Source organism: Myotis yumanensis, unplaced genomic scaffold (genome assembly GCF_028538775.1).
Source record: "Myotis yumanensis isolate MYYU_CA2020_CCGP unplaced genomic scaffold, mMyoYum1.0.hap1 SCAF_2, whole genome shotgun sequence".
NCBI classification, from domain to species: Eukaryota; Metazoa; Chordata; class Mammalia; order Chiroptera; family Vespertilionidae; genus Myotis; species Myotis yumanensis.
This window is the reverse complement of record NW_027223753.1, coordinates 150,177,196-150,199,429: the sequence shown is the minus strand read 5'-3', so window position 1 is coordinate 150,199,429 and position 22,234 is coordinate 150,177,196. Positions and strand designations below refer to the sequence as shown.

Genomic DNA, 22,234 nt, shown 5'->3' with positions numbered 1-22,234 from the left:
GAGGGCGCAGGCCAGGCTGAGGGACCCTCCCCCCACCCAAGTGCACAGATTTCATGCACCAGGCCTCTAGTGGTTAAATAAATTGTGGTACAAGGATTTCTGGATTCCAGCTCTGACACTATAATGTAATTCTGGAGGGTCTCAAGCATCAGCAAGTAAGGCCTTATCTTATTTTCCATTACTTAAAAAGTCACTGTGGTTGATATACTTTGAGTAAAGCTACTTTAATGTCTTGGTCATAAATATTGGAGCAATGATTCAGAGTTAGAATTAAAGGCAAAGGTTAGAAAAAGTGAAACAGCCTATCTTTGGAGTCTTGAGAACCAAAGAAAACTTAGCTGGAAAAGTTAGCTAAATAGAAACTGAACAGGTATTTTTCTTGAGAAATGTAAGGCCAGAAACAGAGTGCAAGGACAGCCTCTTGACTTCAGGACAAACTTTGAAAGTTGCTAAGTTATTTGCTAGTTCTCCATTAGGCCTGTTGTAGACTACAGAGGGACTAAGTTAATATGGCGATGCCCAGTGCATGCCATTTCACCATCCCTCATATCGTAACAATACATACTTATCCTCAAAGTTTTCGGATAATTGCACAGATTCTCAATCATTCCTGTCCCTATTCTCTTCCTATATTTTTGCAGGTCTTGCATTTGATGTGCAGCAAAATGGAAAAAACAAACAAAAAAAACCTGATTTGTCCTTATAGTGGGAAAAAACACTGCACACAATCCATTGATCATTTCCTCTGTATACCCTTATCGGTCTAACAAATCAGAAAAAAATTGGGGCTACTGTCTAGTAAAGGTACTTTTACTGACAGTGATGTGTTTGAAGTAGGCAAATTTGTTTCCGTTGACCTACTGTAAATGTTGCCTTCATTAACCGGGATGAAAGGGCGTATTGGTGAGGGCAGTTTCTCTCTCTGAAACCTGCTCTCTTTGTTCAGGGGGACAGATGAGGTCCCCATGGAATAGAGCCCTAGAGCTTTACTTCACACCTGTGTGATTGATTCCTTGTCATATAGAAGTATAAGTAAACACAGTCCTTGTAATCCCCAGTACTAAATGCATCTGTGAAAAAAGATACTAAGATGTCAGGGTTTTCAGGGGTACTTCATTTTGTTAACAACAGGAATGTGACCAGAGATACTTCTGGTAATTTAAAAAAAAATTACTTGTTTTTAAACCACAAATCATATTGTTAGCACACAACATCCTTTATGTAGAGTCTACAATGGACTTTGGCTGATTAATCCACCCAGCCACATCTGTCATGTTACCAATAGGCAACTTCCTAATGAGAGATGAGTTTATCTTCAGACTGAAATCTGATCAACATTTTAATCCAAACATATTTTAACACACATTTTTAAAAGGTTTACTACATCATGCAAGATATAAAGTTGATTAGAATATCTTTACAATCCTATGCAGAGAGTACAGTACAAAAAAAGTTGTATCTTTACATTAAACCAAGAAAATTTAAGCGATTATATTCACTTTTTTAGATCATTACAAGATTTAAGGGTGATCTCTGAAGAAACAAACAAACCCAGATAATAAAAATGTCTCCTGCAATCGTGATTTTGTCCTCTTTTGTTCAAGTAAAATCATGTGTCATCCAGTTGCAAAATCTTATTATTGGCAGTATGTATACATATACACAAAGCACACTGCAAATGTAAAAAATTGTACCCAGTCAGGCCTGACAAACATTTCATAGACACTTCTAATCATTTCACCTTCACTAGTAAGTAATGTCATTATTTTCTACTTCTATTCATTTGCCACCTTTTAGGAAAGTACATTCATACTTACAAACACACAACATAACAAACCATGATAAATGGCATTTAAAAAACTGTTATGAAAGAGACTTGCCTGAAGTCATTTAATTCAACCAAAAATTAATTTAACTCTAAGAAACAAAGGCTTATTGTAAAGAGATACATAATAAAATAGTACATTTCAGAGAACATGATTGAACTTCATTTGATATTTTATAAAACTACAGCATTCTGTAAATAAGTATTTTAATTGGTCTGTTCTTTGGTTAAAAAAACCCACAACTCTGACTTCATAGTTATGTCATGTGAGGCTGCAATTAACAGGTGTGCTCTGTAACAAAGGAAAAGCCAACAATCTAAGGAATTGGCTACTGTTACCTGTATTTTCAGCGCTAGGAATGGAGAAATCTTCAGGAAAACAAGCTCCTAATATTAAATAGTCTCTTTAATTTCCCAATGTGACAAAATATCTGTCCAAGACTGTTTTTTTTCTAAAATACACAGCTTTCTGTTCTTCTTTTACAAAAAAATGGTTTGCTATACATATACAGTAGCTTATGCTGGTGGCAACTCTTCAAAGTCAACTGCCTGGGCACTTGATGGCATCAAAGCATCATTTTAAAGTGTTGAATAACACGAAATGCAGTTCATCACTTGAAACTACTACCATTAAACAGAGGTCATGTCAAGTCTTTGGTTTGGTGCAATACTTAAAAATTAGGGCAAAAGTTCCTCCTGTAATATATTCTTCCCCAAGGCCCTGTGTGCTCATATTTATAATAACCTTCAGCAAAATGCTCTTGTTTTTAAAAAGCCAGGTAATACCAATAATGTCAATACCAATGATTTGGGGACTAGAGTAATTTACATATTTCCAAGTATGTACATTTTGTAAACTGTTTAGTTCACCAAGATCAACAATTGATAAAAAATAGTTTATGAGAAATGCTCCTCCAAGTGATGCTATTTACCAAAATAGTATTTTCTTTCTCACAGGTGCTTGATTTTTTTGCTATTTATGATCAAGCTTTGAATTAAAATCCCTTCTTTCTCATTTACAAATGGCTTCCTCTTAATATGAAGAGTTATGAGTATGCACAGTTAAAGGGATGGGTCTGTAGGGCCTTTCCATCTGGGATACAATATGGCTTCATTCTTGTAAGAAATTATTGCCGTCTGCCCTCAAGTGGACCGTCGCTCCGGTTCACTACAACATGAAGTGAGTGTAGCCTTCTGCCCCAGTAACTATGACATCCATCCAGATCCGCATGGCTTCTGGTGAGGGGGCCACCATGTAGTAGATTCTGTCATGTGTCTTGACGCTAAAGGTGAGTAATGGGTTAGGACTCTAAAAATAAAAAAAAAAAAGGAAACAAAAATGTAACACACGTATCTTGAAATGTTAACATAAAACAACACCAGGGCTTCTTCCTCTTTAAAAGTTCCAATTTATGCGAATCTACATAGGCATTACTTTTGCTCTAGTCTAACCTATACCCCAGTCCCAACACCTTTCTCAAGACTGACTATCTTTCTGGCCTTTCTGCACAAGAGTTTTCACAGAGAGCTCACCAACCCTCTTAGCAGTTCCTTCTGTAAAGCTCTAGGAGTGTACCCAGCTGATGGTGGGTGCTCAACACATAATGGCTGTTAGTCTCAGCCCTGCTCAGATCCTTCCTCATAAGCAGGTAGTATGTTCTAGAACCCTAGCAAAGAGTCACTTGGCAGGGTCTCTCCAAACCGATATGTCCAGAACATTTCCTCACTGTGCCATGATGTTTTTTCCCCCACAAAAAGATCAGCTATACTAATCACTTCTATGGTTATTTTTCTACACCATTCTGATCATATCTATCTGCTATGTCAGAACAATGAATCTAAATTGCTTCAAATAAAAAAACACACACATATTTTGCCAATTTAGGTATGCATTAAAATGGTAGGAACCTGAAGATCAATGTGTACCTTATTAGCATTCTTGAGGTGATCATAGTACACTTCTTCAATGGCTTGAAAGTATATTACTCCTTTTAATTTTGTTTCATGCTTGTCTGCAACAATAGATGAATGTTAAATACGTTATCACCACCAATGGACAGGAAAAATTATAATTCATTACAGTCATCATTAAAATATTTATCTAATATTAAAATTATCTAAGTTTCAGGTATTTCAGGTTAGTGCATTAGCCTGGTTCTATATTGAAAAAAGATGAAATTATCAGCCCAAACTGAAGGGACTAAGTGACTGCCCAAGATTTTCCAGCAAACTAGCAGTCAAATGATAACCCAGAACTTCTGTCAGATTAACACACAAAGAATAAACACCATTGACATGGATATAAATCATTTCTCCACATTCTCTAAGACATTAGACTGGAACTATGAATATGCAGAGTTGTTGTAATGAAATTTATAACAATTGTGTTTTTCGACTTATATTTTAAAAATAATATGCTACTTATATATCTTTTCTATCAATTTCTTGTCCAGCATGCTTGATTTATTTGCCTGTTCCCAATAGAGCATAACATCAATAATTTAATGTCCCTTCAATGCAGCATTTTCCAAACTGTTTCTAAGATTTCATCAGATTTTCCATAAAAGGCAAACAAAACATTTAAAAAACAAACACCCAAACCACCAACCAAATAAACAACATCACTCTGTAATCTAATAAGTTCCTGAAATATAACTTAAATTCATCAAGAATCATAACACATGAGCATATTAAAAGTTTTTACAGCATGATGAAGATACAGAGAAAGAGACTCTATCATACTTTGTTGGTGGAAGTGCAAATAAAAAAAGCCTTTTTTGGAAGGCAATTTGTAAAATAAACACAATTAAAAATGCAAAACCACCCTCTTAGCAATTCTATTCTAAAACTTTTTGTATAAAAGCTCCTGATGGGCATGCACACAGATTTGTGTTTGTTATAGCAGAAGGCTGCCAAAGTCTGCTTGAGCTTTAGCAGGAAACTGATTCAATAACAGACCAGCCATAAAATGGAATCTAACAGCCACTGAAACGATGGAGGTAGACTTGTATGTGCCCAGTAGAGAAAAATCTTGAAATACTGTTATGTGAAAAAAGTTATGAACAGAGTGTAATTTTGTCCCAACTGTATTAAAGAAGAAAGAACACATGTAACATACTGAGATTGAGATATAAATGAATAGAGAAAATCTAAAAGGATATTTCAGATGTAATAGTGGGAAAAGGTTAGGACTTTGTGATGGAAAAGAGGCAATTTCTTTATAGACATTTTTTGTTGAATTTTATTTTTATTGTTTTACTAATGAATATCCCTTTCTTCCCCCAACAACAACAATAAAATCCTAGTATGAAAAACAGTATCCCCTAGGAAGTTCAGTAGAAAATAAAGCTGTTTAATTGTATTTAACCCAGTGTATCTCTCAAACATTTGCTGGAAAGAGTATTGGGAATACAATAATACTTTGTTCTCTGAAAACAGATGCAAAATAAAATCTGAAGATAAAAGCAAATCTTGTTAGTGTTTCAAGCAGGCAGAAAACTGTGGAATGAAACTTCTGTTAGGCACTTCATATATGAGACAGAACTCTGAAAAACATAGGCCTCACAAGGACACTATGAACTAAGAGAATCAACAATGCTTTTGGTAAGCTGATGAGGTAATGCTACTCATTTTGTTTCAGTAGCATTATCCTATCAACTTACGGACATTTTTTTCTGTGCCTCAGTTTTCTAGAGATTCTTCCAAAGTTACCCAGTTAATATGTGGAGGCCAAGGACAGAGCCCGGTTCAAGGCCAACAAGAGAGATCAAAGACTCTAGCTTTCAGCACTCACCTTTACAGATCCTTCATGCATACCATGGTCATCGACCTCACTGATAAGCTAACGGGGCATGGCTAACGTGGGATCAAGTCCAGCCTGAACTGCAATCTGTATGACTTCCTGTGGACTGATCTGTTCCTGAACTTGGTGCTGTTTGGGAACGAGTGTGGGTGGAAGTGGCAGGAGCAGTCAAAGCTGATGATGGCTGCAAACAGAGCCAACTGGGCAGCATTCGCCAAACTAGGTCCCACCGGTCAGTTATAGAATATATAAATATTAAAAAGCTGAATTAAATATGATGCTGTCTGTTTTATGCACTAGGATTCTGAGTAATTTTCCATATGTCAAAGAGGTTTATAAAAAATTGAAAACCAGTCACTAAGAAGTTTAAATTTTGAAAAACTCACTTCCATGGGTCAGAAGGAAGGGCCACTGAACCACCCACCTGACAGATAAAATGAAGTAAGGATCCTAGAGAAAAGAAGAATGAAACTGTTTGTCTGAAATTATTTCAAAATTTTACTTTTGAAAAATTCTGGGTGAGGTTGCTTGTGGAGATTAGCACACAGCAAAGTTTGCTTTTTTTTAAAAAATGCATTTTGCAGACACTAAATTAGCATTTCTTATTAAGTAGGCATCTTTTCTATCATACTAACTAGAGAGAATGTCTTTGGATTTCTATAAAATTCAAGGTCATAAAGCCCCAGAGAGGCAAAACGGGGGACCTGTAAGGTTAGGCCATTCGGGTCAGGCCACTAGCCACTGTAGTAACTGGAACCCCACTCAAAGAGCTCCTCCTATGAAAGGCACGTACCCCCACCCTCTCCTCACCCAATTCTGGGGCTCCACAGCCAGTATTTCATTTCTTTCACATGCTTCTTGGTTTTGATACCTCTCTTCATAAACATATCCTGACCTCACACTAAAGATTAAATGGCTGAACTGTTATTTACTTATCACATGCATACTTTTTAAAAACAATTCCTGACAAGGCTTATAAATGCTGATATAGTTGTCACAAAAAGAGTCTTTTCATAACCTCTAGGATGCTCCCCTCTTCTTCAGAGCTGAAAGGAGGCCAGAGTTTACTGTGGTGGAAATGGACATGTTTCATATGGATCAAGAGTAAATAAGAGGCGTGTTGATAAGTATGCCAGTCACACTAATATTCCTGTATTTATGGGAGAATGACGTAGGGTGTGTTTCTCATAATCCATCATTTAGAGCATTCAAAAGATTTCAGTCACTTAATAAGTACTTATTCACTAGTTCACTGATAAGCTTTACTCTCTGAGATAAAAAGACCATTCCAGTTTATAAACTATAGCTGAATGTCAGCTACGGTTGCCTATGACTTAAATATGTCAATATGACTTAAATATGACTTAAATATGACAATAAATAGATAGATAAATAAATAAATAAATAAATAGAAACCTTTTTTTTCTGGCTTCATGGTTTAAAAAGAGAAAATTTGGTCTCGAAAATATATTCCATTTAATATATATTTGGACTTGAGCTTATTTAAGAACTAGAATAGATTATTTCACACTTTTAGAAAACATGATTTTTATTATTTCTAAGAGGAAATTCATATCACGTGGACCATATAATCTGAACATAAAATAATTATACATTTACAAAGTTAATATTGTCATTATTTCTATTATTTACCAATTCACTATTTATACTGAATTTTATTGTTTTTACTCTTTAACAGAGGGTTCCTAATTTGAATACATTGTTTAGATTTTTTCCATCACCCACCTGCATAATAAGAGAATGTGCGCTTGTTCCGATCAAAAACAAACCAACGTTTTTTCCAAGTTTTAATTTTTCCACCCATTTTGATGAGGAATCCTCGGCAGGTCTTCTCTGTGATTGATACATGATAACAGGTGTCGATATTGTGGCCAGCAGTCTCCACGTGGCTCCGCAAATCGAAGTCTTCCTTCCGGACAGGCAGATAGCGTGTCAAAGGTCGAGCCTGGAAAAGGGCAAACCCATTGCATCTGAAACTAGTTATTTGCTTCATTTAGACCAGAGGGGTAGAAGCAGAAAACAACTGAAAAGCCTAAGCATTAAAATGCCCATGTGATTATGAGCACTTAAAATTCTTTTTAAAAAAAAAATATATTTTATTGATTTTTTACAGAAAGGAAGGGAGAGGGACAGAGAGTTAGAAACATCGATGAGAGAGAAACATCGATCAGCTGCCTCCTGCACACCTCCTACTGGGGATGTGCCCCCAACCAAGGTACATGCCCTTGACCGGAATCGAACTTGGGACCCTTCAGTCCACAGGCCGACGCTCTATCCACTGAGCCAAACCGGTTAGGGCAGCACTTAAAATTCATCACATGGGGTCTAAAAAGTGGGTAGTACTTTAAGAAGGATGCTACAATATTGTGGGGGGTGAGGTGGGAACTAGGGGGTAAACCCAGGCCAATAGATTCTATGTTTAGAAATGGACAGATGAGAAAATGGAAAAATGTCATTTATCTTAGCGTTCAAAAAGGTACTTAGCACTTAAAAACACAGGGAAATGAAGCATGAAGTTACCTGGACGGCTTCCTACAGATGAGGACTCCTCCACTGTAAAGTTTCCAGTTCTCCCCACCACCACCTCACAGTAGCTCTTAAATAATTTCAGACATGACTGATGGAACATTCTTTAGTAAGTACAAACCCAACAAGGTTCCCCTTATCTATACACATTGGCTTCCACAGAAACCTAAGGCAGAGATGTATGCTTTGCAAAGTGAACCTAAATTAAGGTAAGAAGTGGAGTCAAAATGCTGTTCAGGACCAGACACCGAAGAGATAGACGTAGATGTCCTTTATTTTACTGTGGCTGGAGTAGAGGTTTGTCTAACCTAGGAAGCACAGATCACCATGGGCAATGCTTCTAAAATAATGCTTTATTTTATCCTGTTAAATTAACCCACTCCTTTACCCTGGGGAAAATGACCTCATCATATACTTGGTTAAACCTTATAGGATTAAAATAGAATTGTGCTTTTTGGTTTGGTTTTCAGATACCTTAACGGTGAATCAAAATTTGGCAGAGGTTTGGCTTAATAAAATAAAATGAACATGTTTCACTTTGCAGTTCTCCTTCGATACTTTGCCTTTGAGTCTGTGATATTTTGTAAACAGATGTTACAGACTTACGGTGCATCACTGCCTTACAGAAAGTGTCTCACTGCTGTACTATCCAACTGCCAGCAACTACAAAGAATCAGGGAAATGGGACCTTTTACCTTTAAGTCTAGTAAACTTTGGTAAAACTGATTTGAACTTCAAATTACTTGGACTTAACAAAATTTTATTTGAGTTTCTCAGAAAACATACATTACGTAAGCAGCTCTAGTGACAATACCAGAAATTCAAACTCTAAGATGACAAAGATAGGAAGTTAAACAGAATGGGTGGTTTCCCCAAGTTTTGTTCAAGTTCAGTAATTTCATGCACATGTGTGTGGACTGGTGTAGTAATGGGGACACGTGTGACAGTTTAGTGGTTAGGAAACAACAACAAACCAGAACACTAACACTACCACCAAGAAATAGGTCTGGTAAGATTACCCTCTTCTGGAGTATTTGCTTCCAAAAGATGCCTTAATAGGCTATCTTCTCTTCCTCAGCCAAAGGTTTTAGTTTGGGTGTTGTATTTGCTTTCAGTAGTAAATCCAGCTGCACTTTTCAAAGCTCCTCAAAAAAATTCTCCTTTTAAATGTAGTCCCAAAAATGGGTAGAAGACAAAGTGTCTTTCCCATCAAATGTTCCATGCACGAGCAGGGAAAAGCATCATTTGATTGGTAGGCTCTGATAAGTTTAGAAATCAACATGTTTGGTATTTTTTGCCCACTAACTTGCGTTTTCCCCTTAGCCATTACATGTCAAGAGCTAATTCCTGGAAGGCATCCTGACACAGCATTACTTTCCGTTACAGAACAGCCACTAGGGGGCAACATACTCTTATGTATCCACATTGATACACCAACCTGTGCCCTCTGTTTCTCCCTTATTTTCACTTCCTTTTCAATCAACTTCTGCCTCTGGCTAGTTTCTTCCTGCAATCGTTTTTCCAGGAGTTCTCGGCGTCGTTTCTCTTCTTCCAGAGCTCGTTTTTTGGCTTCCATTTCCCGTTCCTAAATCGCATTAGGCAGAACACATTTTAAGACATACTGGTTATATTTGAATGAGTCCAATTAATATCAAAAAGAAAATTCTCACTAGAAATTCTGGTTTATAACCTAGTCCCTTATAATATGTAACCTCGACTAAAACACTCGTTATCACCTCTCACATGGCTTACAAAATCATCCTATGCAAAAAGGCAACCAGTAACTTGAACTAACAACTGAATTTAAGTGAAAATCCAGCCGGTGATCCGTACATTTAGTCATTTCATACTGATGACCACGGCTCCCCCATTGCCAATAAAAAGCCTCTCAAATTGTCAGCCAACGCTGGTCATGAGATTTAGCTTTTCTTTCAGTTGCCTTCTTCTAACTGAAGGTCATGCATGGGTCCTTCCAATTCCTGTTGTTGCTCTGCAGCTTCCTGGCCAAAGGTTGCAGAGGAAGCACGTGGGGAAGTTAGAAGAGGAAAGGAGGTGGCCCTGGGCAGGATGCGAAGGCATTCTGGGGGATTCCTAAGGAAGTTCAGATTCTGCTTGAAATACAGTCACAATAACGAGGGATTTTTAATGTTACAATAGAGTAGTTAATGCAAGCTGACAAGGAATGGAGACTACATAAAGACAAGACATCCCTCCTCATTCTTTGGCAGGCAAACAAAGCACCCACCAAAAGGAAAACATAATACAAAGCATTCATTTCAGTCTACGTCAACACTATGTCTATTTTCAATTATGAAAGATTGTAGTGCAGTAAAGAGCCTTCGAAATCATCTAACACCCTTAGTTTTCAGATAAGAAGATGAAGCCGAGAAAGGTTGAGTGACCACTCCACGACCACACCACTGAGTGAGGCCCTAGGACAGCTTCCTGGTGTCAAGTGCAGAGCACCTTGAACCCCCACATCTCTGCCCTCCAGCATCATGATCTGAGACCTACCCTGGATTCCAGCAGCCGTGTCTTCTCTGCATGAGCCTGCTTCAGAAGTCTCTCCATCTCTTCTATTCTGGCAATATTTGAAGTGCTGGCGCTAAATAAAACACAAAAGCCTTTCAAGAATATTGTTTTGGAATGAGATCTCTACACACACACACACACACACACACACACACACACACACACACGGGTTCACAAAGGTGTAGGGCAAAACCCAATGAAATTTAAAGGTCTGAAGGGGCAAGTCAATTTAACTCTGAAAATTGTAGGTGATACTGACTTACCTCAGTGTAGGAGACAAAATACAGGCAAGCAAAATAATGCCAACGTGCTTTACTCATAAACAAACCAAAAACAAATTTTACAAAGAATGTTTTCAAAAAGCTTCTTGCAAAGCCTAAAAAGTTTGGCCTGTGGGAGGCCTTCCCATTAGCTGAATTATTCAGAGTCGACAGACTAACAGGACTAACACTAAAGTTCTAGGTAAATGACACCTATGGTTTGAAGCACCTTTATTTGGTTTCGGAATATGTGTCATTAGCTGCTTTTTTTGTCGTGCCTTCACATCCGTGGGCATTTTATTTCTTACATGATAATGTCAATTAAAAAATGACTTCTTTTTTTTTTCTTTTTTTAAAAATATATTTTATTGATTTTTTACAGAGAGGAAGGGAGAGAGATAGAGAGTTAGAAACATCGATGAGAGAGAAACATCGATCAGCTGCCTCCTGCACATCTCCTACTGGGGATGTGCCCACAACCCAGGTACATGCCCTTGACCGGAATTGAACCTGGGACCTTTCAGTCCGCAGGCCGACGCTCTATCTACTGAGCCAAACCGGTTTCGGCAAAAAATGACTTCTTATAGGTGCAATGGGAGGGTGGTGGCCAGTTTTGTCAACAATACCCACCCGCCATACCAACGAACAAACTGCATAAAGGGATCCAAGAGTTTTGAAAGAAATGCATCTTGGAAAAGACATCACACAAACAAGTAAAGGAAAAAACCAAAAAACAGAGGAAATGAACACTGCAGAAGAGTTAGGGGTAACCAAATGAAAAAGAGAAGAACTTGGAAGTGAACAACCTGCATAAAGGGATCCAAGAGCTTCAAAAGAAATGCAACCTGGGAAAGACATCACACAAACAAGTAAAGGAAAAAAACAACAGAGGACAAGAAAAGTTAAGGGTAACTAAATGAGAAAGAGAAGAACTTGGAAATGTTTAACACTAAACAAAAATTTCTATTTTTCACGTGCTTACATTTTATTTCACTAGTTTGGAAAAGGGAAATCGTAGCTGAGGTCAAAATGTATTTACTCTGATGTTGCAGCTGCAGAGAACCGAAGTTGTTTCTTATGCATGTACGCATGTATAATCACTTACTTATTTGTCTTCTTTTCCAGACTCTCTTGAGGAGAGAGAGGCTTTTGTGCCTCTATCCCCCATAGCATAGCACCCGGCACACAGTAGGAATTTGTGTTTGTAAGACATTCATATAAAAGTGAATTCATATAAGATATATAAGATAATTATTACTGAGGTCTTCCAAAATCAGGTTTTGGATCATCTCAAACATAGGTTGTTCTGAAGATATAAATGACCGCAGTAACACAGGACATGTGGTTTATCTTAAAAACAGCACTGTGAACACAGATGTTTTTAGCAGTTTTATTCATATTTGCCAAAATTTGGAAGCAACCAAGACGTCCTTCAGTAGGTAAAGAATAAATAGACCGTGGTTCATCCAACATTCCTACTTACCACCTAGCTTGTGCCCTGAACATTGTTACAGAAAAGTCACTGTATCCACTCCTTCTTTGGACAGCATTGTTAGAATGATGATTCTCATGTTGAATATTCCTACAGCTTCCATTCACTGGCCTAAGTAGGACCCTGAAGCCACTTGAAACCTACCCAGATGAATTGGTTGCAAGTAACTTGGTCAGACACAAATATTTTCAGCCCATGGTTTTTCATATATTTGCAATTTGGGTTTATCTTGGGGATAAGTTTTCAAACATTTACCCAACTTGCAATATTTCTGTTCATTTTTTTAAAAGAAATTTTTGGAGTGTTTTCTATTTATTTGATAATAGTTCTAATTAATTTTATGCTAATTATATCCAATCTATTTATTTGGCAATGTTCTCATAAATGTCTTAATTTTTGTGCCAAATGAGCTGAATTTTATGAAAACACTTGATAGAAGAAAGTACATGTTAACACTGACCATGTCTTCATTATTTTAGGCACCTAAAGTTAACTTTTTTAACTATGCTGGATACACTTTAAAAAGATACTTAGTTATTTTATTAAAAATATAAATTAGCCAAAACCGGTTTGGCTCAGTGGATAGAGCGTCGGCCTGCGGACTGAAGGGTCCCGGGTTCGATTCCAGTCAAGGGCATGTACCTGGGTTGCGGGCACATCCCCAGTAGGAGATGTGCAGGAGGCAGCTGATCGATGTTTCTCTCTCATCGATGTTTCTGGCTCTCTGTCTCTCTCCCTTCCTCTCTGTAGAAAATCAATAAAATATATTAAATATATATATATATATAAATTAATTTTTATCCATAGACACTTAATTTTTCTCCACAGCCACATTTTTGTTACTGTTCACTTGGATATTTCCTTGACATTAAGCCACTTTTATTCAGCAAAACTTCTGCTGCTTTATGATATCATGTTGCCACCCTTTGATGAGATTCACTTTAAAGAAAGAGACAGGAGGCCACTGAAGATGTGAGGCCTGTGCACATCTCCTGCCTCAGTTCTCAGAGCTGCTATGAAGTTGCTACACTCAGCTCAAAGCTGAGCCTTAAACATCCTGGGACAACTGCTGAACACACATGTATGGACGTTACTGCCTCCTCCTAATTTCTGACTCCCTCATTTGCATATTGGAACTGCCCAATCCCTGTTAAGTTAGCCAGATTCCTTCATTTTCATGGAGGACCAGAATGGGAACCAACTTGTAAGTTTCACCCCTATAAAACCCTGCCTTTCTCTTTTCTCTTCTGAGCACAATTGAGGTCGCTGCCTGAATCTGGGCCTCCTGGGTTGCAAACCTTTTTGATCAAATAAATACTTTTTGTTCTTTATGGGGCCTGAACCTCTTCTTTGGTTAACACTATCCAAGATAGAAAGCAGACTATAAACCTTAGCCTAAAACGAAGAGATTAGAAGCACCTCAAATTCTGGTTAAAGCATCTTTTAAAACCAAGTTCAGCCATGGATTGCTCTCAATCCAGTTCCCAATCTTCTTTCTTTCTCTCACATAACACTGCTGGTATTTAAGCTATCATGAGCAATCAGCTTCCCCAACATTGTCTAAAAAATATGAGCATAGGGTCAGAACTTAGAAAGTTAACAATGGAAATAGTAATAATAAAGTATTACTATAGGTGGTATTTAGAACACTACATTCTATAAGACAATCAGTAATTCTAGCAGAATAGAGATTTTATGCAGAATCAATTCTCAGTTACTGTTTTCTAAGACCAAGACTTGCTTTCTTAGCTCCATGTTTGTTTACAGTGTAGTAAGAATGCTGAAAAAGCAAAAACATTGTCTGACTCAAGTAACTTTCTGGTAGATGCAAAAATGATGTCTCAACAAAAACTGAAGGGCAAATGTACCCACAAGTCTGAGGAATTCTGTAATTCTACAAATGGCTTTTTGTGACATAATAAACCACAAGACTAAGTTTATGTCACTAGAATTTCAGCATGCAATTACCTTTTTAAAATATGTATATTTCAGGATATTTTAATACATAATTTTTAAAAAATTTTAGTCCTTTATTCTTCTTTCTACCTATCTTCACAGAGTTCCCATTAAGGAAGTCCTGTTGAAACACACATTCCAAACATTAGTTCCTATTACCCACTTTCCTGATGTTTACTCTTTATTTTCCACCATAACAAAGGGTGTGAGCTTACCCTAGGGTAGCATGGATTTTTTTTTAAAGGTAGATGGTGGCGCAGAAGAGACATGCTTGTTTTTCTCTTCCTTGCCTGCTAGACCTTTTATAGGCATTTTCTATTTTGGCTTCAATTTTTTGACCTTCAGAGGATCTGACAGAAAAATTAAATAAACGCTGGTAGTAATTACTGACTGTAGTGCCTGGTTGCCCACAACTGCTAGCACTACCAGGTCAGCTCTGTGTGCAGGAACTATGGAAAATGACGGTGGCCACAGGTAACTACCTGCCAGGCATGGTCACTCTGCAATGACGCTATTTTCTTAATGTGGCATGTGCAGTGGGAACATTCTTGTTTTCAACCCTAGGAAACCATTCTCAGAAAAAGCAACCAAATGAGCAAATAAAAATAAATTAAGGTTTTGCTGGTACTTAAGTGTTCAGATCTGAACTTGTAATGCTTGGTAAATATAACTGAAGTGGTCCCTTTCCAGGTCATCTCCTGCACTCACTGCTGAGCCGCAGTTGTTGACCTCCATTAAATATGGGAGATGGGCTGGGGAGTGATGATCTGGAAGGATGCATATTTACTTCTAATTTTGAAGGGGAAGAAGAGGGGGAGTAGAAAACAGAAGAAGAATAAAACATCAAGATAGGAAAACCTTTAGAGTGTATTTATTTATTAAAGATGGCTCAGCCCTAGCTGGTTTGGCCCAGTGGATAGAGCGTTGGCCTGCAGACCGAAGGGTCCTGGGTTCGATTAAGGTCAAGGGCACATGCCTGGGTTGTGGGCTCGATCCCTAGTAGGGGGTGTGCAGGAGGCAGCTGATCAATGATTCTCATCATTGATGTTTCTATCTCTCTCTTTCCACTCCCTTCCTCTCTGAAATCAATAAAAATATATGTATATATTTTTTTAAAAAGATGGCTCAAAAAGAAAAAAAAGGTCAAGCTTTCAAGAATTCATCATATGAATATTGTTATAACATGTTCACAATTATTAGGGAAGAGGGGAGAGTAGTCTGATGTTTTCAAAATAACAACTAAGTACAATGTGCCAAAGAAACGTGGGCAGTCCCTCTATGATTACTACATTGGGAAACTGAAGTGCTGCATTTTGTATTCTCTGTTTTAACGTCCAACTTTTATCCCCCTATCATCATTATATAATAGTTTCTGAGTTACTGACTTTTGTTTGGGCCCTGTTATTCAAAAATACCACATCGAATTGGTCAGTTTACATTGGACAACAGTCATTTATGAATAACTACTCAAAGCTCTAGGATTTCTGTGCTGAGAATGTCAGCTCCCGCTAACATGGCTCCAACACCCTCACCAGGACCACAGGGACTACCAAGTACCTTCAGGTGAGAGATGGTTTGATGCCCAACGTTCCACACACTCACGTGTCTTCCTCAAAATAGTCATGTTATATATGTTTTTAAGGGAAATACTGCATCTTCTAATCTATACTAATAAAAGGGTAATATGCTAATTACATCGGGAGACCTTCCGGACATCCTTGCAGACAAAAAGCCATGGTGGCAGGGCCGAGGCAGAGGCGGTTAGGGGCAATCAGGCCAGGAGGGGAGGGCAGTTGGATGTGATCAGGCTGGCGGAGGTGCAGTTGGGGGCAAGCAGGCTGGCGGGGGAGGGCAGTTGGAGGCGGGCAGGCCAGCAGGGGGAGCAGTTGGGGGCGATCAGGCTGGCGGGGGTGGGGGGGGCAGTTGGAGGTGAACAGGCTGGCAGGCAGAGTGGTTAGGGACGATCAGGCAGGCAGACAGGTGAGCGGTTAGGAGCCAGTGGTCCCGGTTTGCAAGAGGGATGTCTGATTGCTGGCTTTGGCCCAATCAGGCCTACACTGGCAGTTGGACATCCCCCAAGGTGTCCCAGATTGGAGAGGGTGCAGGCCAGGCTGAGGGACACCCCCCCCCCCCCCCCCGTGCGTGAATTTCATGCACCCGACCACTAGTCTATATATAAAAGCCTAAGCAACCAGACGACTGGCTGACCAGCCAACTGATACCTATGGCACACACTGACCACCAGAGGGCAGACACTCAATGCAGGAGTGGAAACCACAAGCATGGAAACATGGAACAGACTGATAAATCTCAGAGGGAAGGGAGAAAGGGGGTAGGGGGGAGGACAGGAAGAGATTAACCAAATATCTTATAGGCATACTAGAGGCCTGGAGCAAAGATTCATGCACTGGTGGGGTCCCTCAGCCTGGCCTGTTCCCTCTCCCATCCTCGGGGGATGTCGGAGAGCCAGTTTTGGCCCAATCCCCACAGGCCAGGCCGAGGAACCCCACCGATGCATGAATCCGTGCACTGGGCCTCTAGTATTGAATAAAATGAAATACTAAACCTTCTAACATTAAATAATAATGGCAGCAAAAATAACATCTTTATTCATTATTATTATTATTACATAATTCCCTTCTTAAATTTGGGTCATTTCCATGTGACAAGCAGTAATACAATTATGGTTGCTTTTATGTTTTTCCCAGGAATGCTTTTTTTTTTCCTGATAAGATATCTACACTAATAAAAGAGAAACATGGTAATTGGCGTACGACCGTTACCCTTCCCATTGGCTAATCAGCATATCCTTATGCAAATTAACTGTCAGCCAAGATGGCAGCCGGCAGCCATGCACTGAAGCGAGCAGGGAGGCTTGCTTCCTCCAGGAACTGCAGACTCCAACGTTCCCCGCCTCACTTGCCGGCCTCTCAGCTGCAACTCTAAGCAACTATTACTATGTTGCAAATAAGAAGCTAAACAAAACCAGCTTTCAGTCAGCCCCAGACCGCAACATTGTATCCATGTTTTCAGCAGCGAGGCCTCAGAGCTAAAGCTGGCCCAGAAAACAAGGAGCGGTTGGGAGCTTTTAGTCAACTGCCAGCGGGAAAACAGCCCTCAGCCCCTCACCCAGGCTGGCCAGGCACCCCAGTGGGGACCCCCACCCTGATCCAGGACACCCTTCAGGGCAAACCAGCCGGCCCCCACCTGTGCACCAGGCCTCTATCCTATATAGTAAAAGGGTGATATGCCTCCCGGCACCGGGATCAGTGGAGCAGCGAGGCTCCCGGCACCGGGATCAGCGTGACAGGGGGCAGCACCCAAACCCCCTGATCAGCCCTGCTCTGTGCCTGATGGGGGGGAGCTCCCCAATCCCCCGATTGCCCTGCGGCTCTGTGTGTGACAGGGTGCAGTGCACCAACCCCCTGATTGGCCCTGCTCTGTGTGTGACAGGGTAGAACCATAACCTCTCCATCGGCCTTGCCCTGAGTGTGACAGTGGCGGCGCCCCAACCCCCTGATTGGCCCTGCTCTGTGGGTGATAGAGGGTGGCGCCCCAACCCCCCTCCACGGGCCTTGCTCTGTGTGTGACAGGGTAGAGCCATAACCTCCCCATTGGCCCTGCCCTGAGTGTGACAGGGTACAGCGCCCCAACCCCCTGATCCGCCCTGCTCTGTGTGTGACAGGGGGCGGTGCCCCAACTCCCCTATCGGCCCTACTCTGTGTGTGACAGGGTGGAGCTCCTCAACCCCCTGACGGGCCCTGCTCTGTGCGTGACAGGGGGGAGCTCCCCAACCCCCTGATCGGCCCTGCTCTGTGAGTGACAGGGAGCAGCACCCCAACCCTCTGATTGGCCCTGCTCTGTGCGTGACGGGGGTGGCACCGCAACCTCCCCATCGACCCTGCCTTGAGTGTAACAGGGGGCGGTGCCCCAACCCCCCAATCAGTCTACCCTGAGCATGACTGAGGGTGGCATTGCAACCTCCCGATCCGCCCTGCTCTGTGCATGACCAGGGGCTGCACTTAGGGATTGGGCCTGCCCTCTGCCACCCGGGAGCAGGTCTAAGCCAGCAGGTCGTTATCTCCCGAGGGGTCCCAGACTGTGAGAGGGCACAGGCCGGGCTGGGGGACCCCCCCCCCCCCCCAGTGCACAAATTTTTGTGCACCGGGCCTCTAGTATCCAATAATATTAATATTTTTTCCCATTAATGCCAGGATTAAAATACACTATACTCTATTTATTAAGACTATAGTATCTGTCCTTCCCTTCTTTCCCCTCTCCCCCCAAATTTCCTGGCTACAATGTCTGGTTACATTTGGGTCTCTCATATTCTTTTCATTTATGAAACACTAACTAACCCAAACAACTAAGTATGACTTGCTAATAGTCTTTCCTTCTGCCTTTGTCACTCTTTTTTATTTTTATACTATTTTTGGGGGGGGGGGGAGAGTAAATTATTGAAACCTTTGTAAAGAATGAAATTATATTCCGATGATGGAAATTTTCCATCAAAATATTTAAAAAGCCGTCCTCCCCTTGTATTCAAGAAACAATCCTTCCATTTCACAGAATAGCAAATCAGGGCTAAGAGAAGTCTGAGGTCTCCTTTAAGTGGCACAAGTACTCCTGTTCCCAACCTGAGACTTCATTCCAATATAGGAAAACTTGTTTGTTGGCAGCTATCCAACTAGACATTTTCTTTTGAGACACAAAAATGCTCAATTACTGTTTATTGAATATAGGATTTCTTTTGGTTTAAATCATAATGCTTCTCAGCCAATTAACTAGATCAAACACAGAAAAATGTCAACATCGAAAATATGTCCATTTTATTACATCCCGAGGTACTTATTTAGCTAACACTTATAGAATACCTACTATACAGCAATATCTCTACCAGGTGTGGAAATTGAAAGATGATTACAGATGTTCCTTGACATTGAGGATTTCATCCATTATTTATTGAAGAAAAAATTTATAGTGCAATGGGATCAGTGATATAGTAGAAGAAAAATAGCTAGTGCAATGGAAATACAGAAGAAAAAGCTCTGGAGGAAAACTTTTCATGAGTTTCCAAATTAAGTTTGAACTTGAAGGATGAGGAGAATTTCTCCTGGTCAGATGGGAGTGGGGCAATGATGATGGAATAGGTATTTTGTAAGGCCAGACAAGATCAGTGCTCAGTAGGTACAGGTTGAGTGAATAAAACAAATGAAAGCATGAGCTGACTACAAGCAGTGGTGTGCTGGTGTTCCAGCTCTCTGGAGGAAAACAAAAACCCTGATGTGTAGCAATTGCTGATTTATGTGGAATGTATATTCCCACCACGGCCAATCTCAAACTCCCAACATGACATCACTGATCGCAGAGTTTAGGAGGAGATGTGCACATCTGACACTTGCCAGCCAGTATGAGCCGACTCTAGCCCACTGCTGACTGAACAGCAATCCATATGTGTTTGTGGAATGAAGGAGCCTATAAATGAATGAATGAACAAACTACACAATTCCAGGGCAAGGGCCAAGATGGTTAAAGGCACAGAGATCTGAGAATTCATCACCATGTCAATTAATACCAAGCTCTGTGAGGTGCATCGGGAGAAGGGAATGAATGGGGAGTTGGGCTGAATATAGAATGCCATGTTCTGGGGTCTGACTTTATTCAAAAGGTAGCAGGGCATCATCAAAGTTTTTGAAGAGAAAGGGTACCATGACTAGATCTATGTCTTAGATGTGCCTTTAGCCATAATTCCATGAAAACAACGTTGTTTTGCCTCAGAGTATAAACACAAATGTGAATGGTTAAATCCTTACAAAAATTTCAATATGCAGAACAGCTAAAGCCTCCCTTTTAATGAAACACAAGGATAAGAAATCCTTCAAAGTTCTTACTCCATTGTTGGAAATTATTTCTTTATTTAATCAGAAGCAGTCCTAATGAAGCTTAGAGTCAACCAACAGAAGCAAAATGATTTTGAAGCACAGTATACATGTGAACGCAAATGTAAATAATGAAGAAAGATGAACTATATGATGTCTGACTGGCTGAGTCACACAGGATACAAAGAAATTACTTTGAAGGCCACCATGACACCCAAACTCTTTCTGCATTACAGACTCTATGTCTCAGAAATTTGGGTTTGTACATATACATACATTGCCCCAAATTGATGTCTTTACTTTCTGAAACCAGCAGGTCCTTCTCCCAACCAGACACCTTACCTACAAAGAAATCTTACCTAGAAATATTGTCAGGTGAGCAAGCAGAGATGCTGGTCTCCATGCTATCAGAGCTGTCTAGGCTCAAAGTATCAAAGGCCTGGTCCTTGTAGCCGTGATCTGGGTAGTGGAAACTGTTCAAGTAGACATTTGATTCAGATGCTGTGCGGTTGTAAAACTCCGAAGATTTCTGCCTTTGTCCTTCACTCATCTGTTGGTGATTATACCCTGAGGAAAGAGCCATAAATATGTTACTGTGCCTCATTTTTCAGTCTTAGATCTTATAAGACTCAAACTAGCAACCCAAAACATCTGCCTATGAAACTTGGCCCTTGGTCTACTTTGTTTTGAAGCCAAGAAGATCAAAGAAATAGCATCACGCTCAGTACAAGCACCAAATTCAAAGAAGTGGTCTTGTGAGTGATCTTTTTTTGGTCAGTGGATCACTTGACACTTTCCTATGCCATTCCCACATCTCTGTACAAGTGAGACTAATATTATCAGCACACACAGAAACACAAGAAAACCAAAACAGAAACACAGTGAAAGGCCCTGAATCCTTTCAAAATAGCTGGGTTAACGTTAGGGCAAAATGACTCCTAGTGATAGGCAACAGTAGGGTCTTAGGGAAGTCACCTTTTCAATGATATTCATATCTAAGGGATACTCGATCTGGTCATAAAAGAGCAGGTGAATCATTGAGGTGTAGGATTTGAGACACTTATCATCACTAACACTTTCAATCTGGTTAAGAGACAAACTGTACATTTTTCTCATTCTTTTTTAAAATATTTCCTTATTTGCTATTACTTATTTAAAATATTTAGAGTCAGCAATCCTTCCAATGGTTGTACTTTGCCCAATTACTGTACATACAGTATGTCCTAACATCATTGATAGATTCTTGAAACTGTGGTGAAACGATCATACGAAAACCAGTTTTCTCACAGGCTACTTGATATAAGCAAGAGTTAAGTTTCTATGGCATCTCATCAATGCTATAACAAAACATCATTATTTGAGGACCTGTAGATATAGCTGTCTTCTTTTTCCATATGAACCACCAGCCATCTGTCAGTTGGTGATATTGACCACATGACAATGTAGGAGCTACATCAATAGCAGCAAAGGTACCATTACTAAGAGGTGTTCTCCTTACCCTGGTGCCTGGTCAGCTGTGCATGGGGTCATTAGCTTTACTTTGCATTATTGCTACAGCTTGTTCTGTAGTAGCTGATTTGGGGCATCATAAATCGAGTTTTTCTTTCCTTTCAATTCTCTATGTACCATACATTCAGGAAGCAGGGGTCATACTGATAAACAATTTCTTCTATTCATTCATTGCTTTAGCCAGTACTGTAGTTTGCAATCTCTTTCTCTCTGAGTAAACTGACTATCAGACCTATCAAGAGCTTACAATTGGCCCATTTGAATTTTGCCTCTTTCCTTGTGCTCTGCTTATCTTTCACTGAGGTTTTGAATTGGCAATGAAATGTCCAAAAGCAGGCAAGAGAGTGAGAGAAGGCAAGTGATTTCAAACAGTTTCCTCCACTGTTGATGAAATGTTTCAATTTAAAACCAGAGCTACATGCATGATGCAAA

At 40.0% G+C, this 22,234-nt stretch overlaps 1 protein-coding gene across 7 annotated transcripts in view; it reads right to left on the bottom strand.

Moving 5' to 3' along the window:
* Nucleotides 1-1,093: 1,093 nt before the first annotated feature.
* The window catches only part of PHLDB2 (pleckstrin homology like domain family B member 2), a 240,903-nt gene continuing 219,762 nt past the window's right edge, over nucleotides 1,094-22,234 (bottom strand). For all 7 annotated transcript variants that reach the window (XM_070406164.1, XM_070406165.1, XM_070406166.1 and 4 more), the window contains 6 exons: nucleotides 20,653-20,860; nucleotides 10,689-10,779; nucleotides 9,613-9,759; nucleotides 7,374-7,593; nucleotides 3,752-3,837; nucleotides 1,094-3,134 (listed from right to left, as the gene is read on the bottom strand). In XM_070406164.1, the coding sequence (XP_070262265.1) occupies nucleotides 2,994-3,134; nucleotides 3,752-3,837; nucleotides 7,374-7,593; nucleotides 9,613-9,759; nucleotides 10,689-10,779; nucleotides 20,653-20,860 (893 nt within the window). In that variant the 3' untranslated portion in view covers nucleotides 1,094-2,993. The remainder of the gene's footprint in view (nucleotides 3,135-3,751; nucleotides 3,838-7,373; nucleotides 7,594-9,612; nucleotides 9,760-10,688; nucleotides 10,780-20,652; nucleotides 20,861-22,234) is intronic.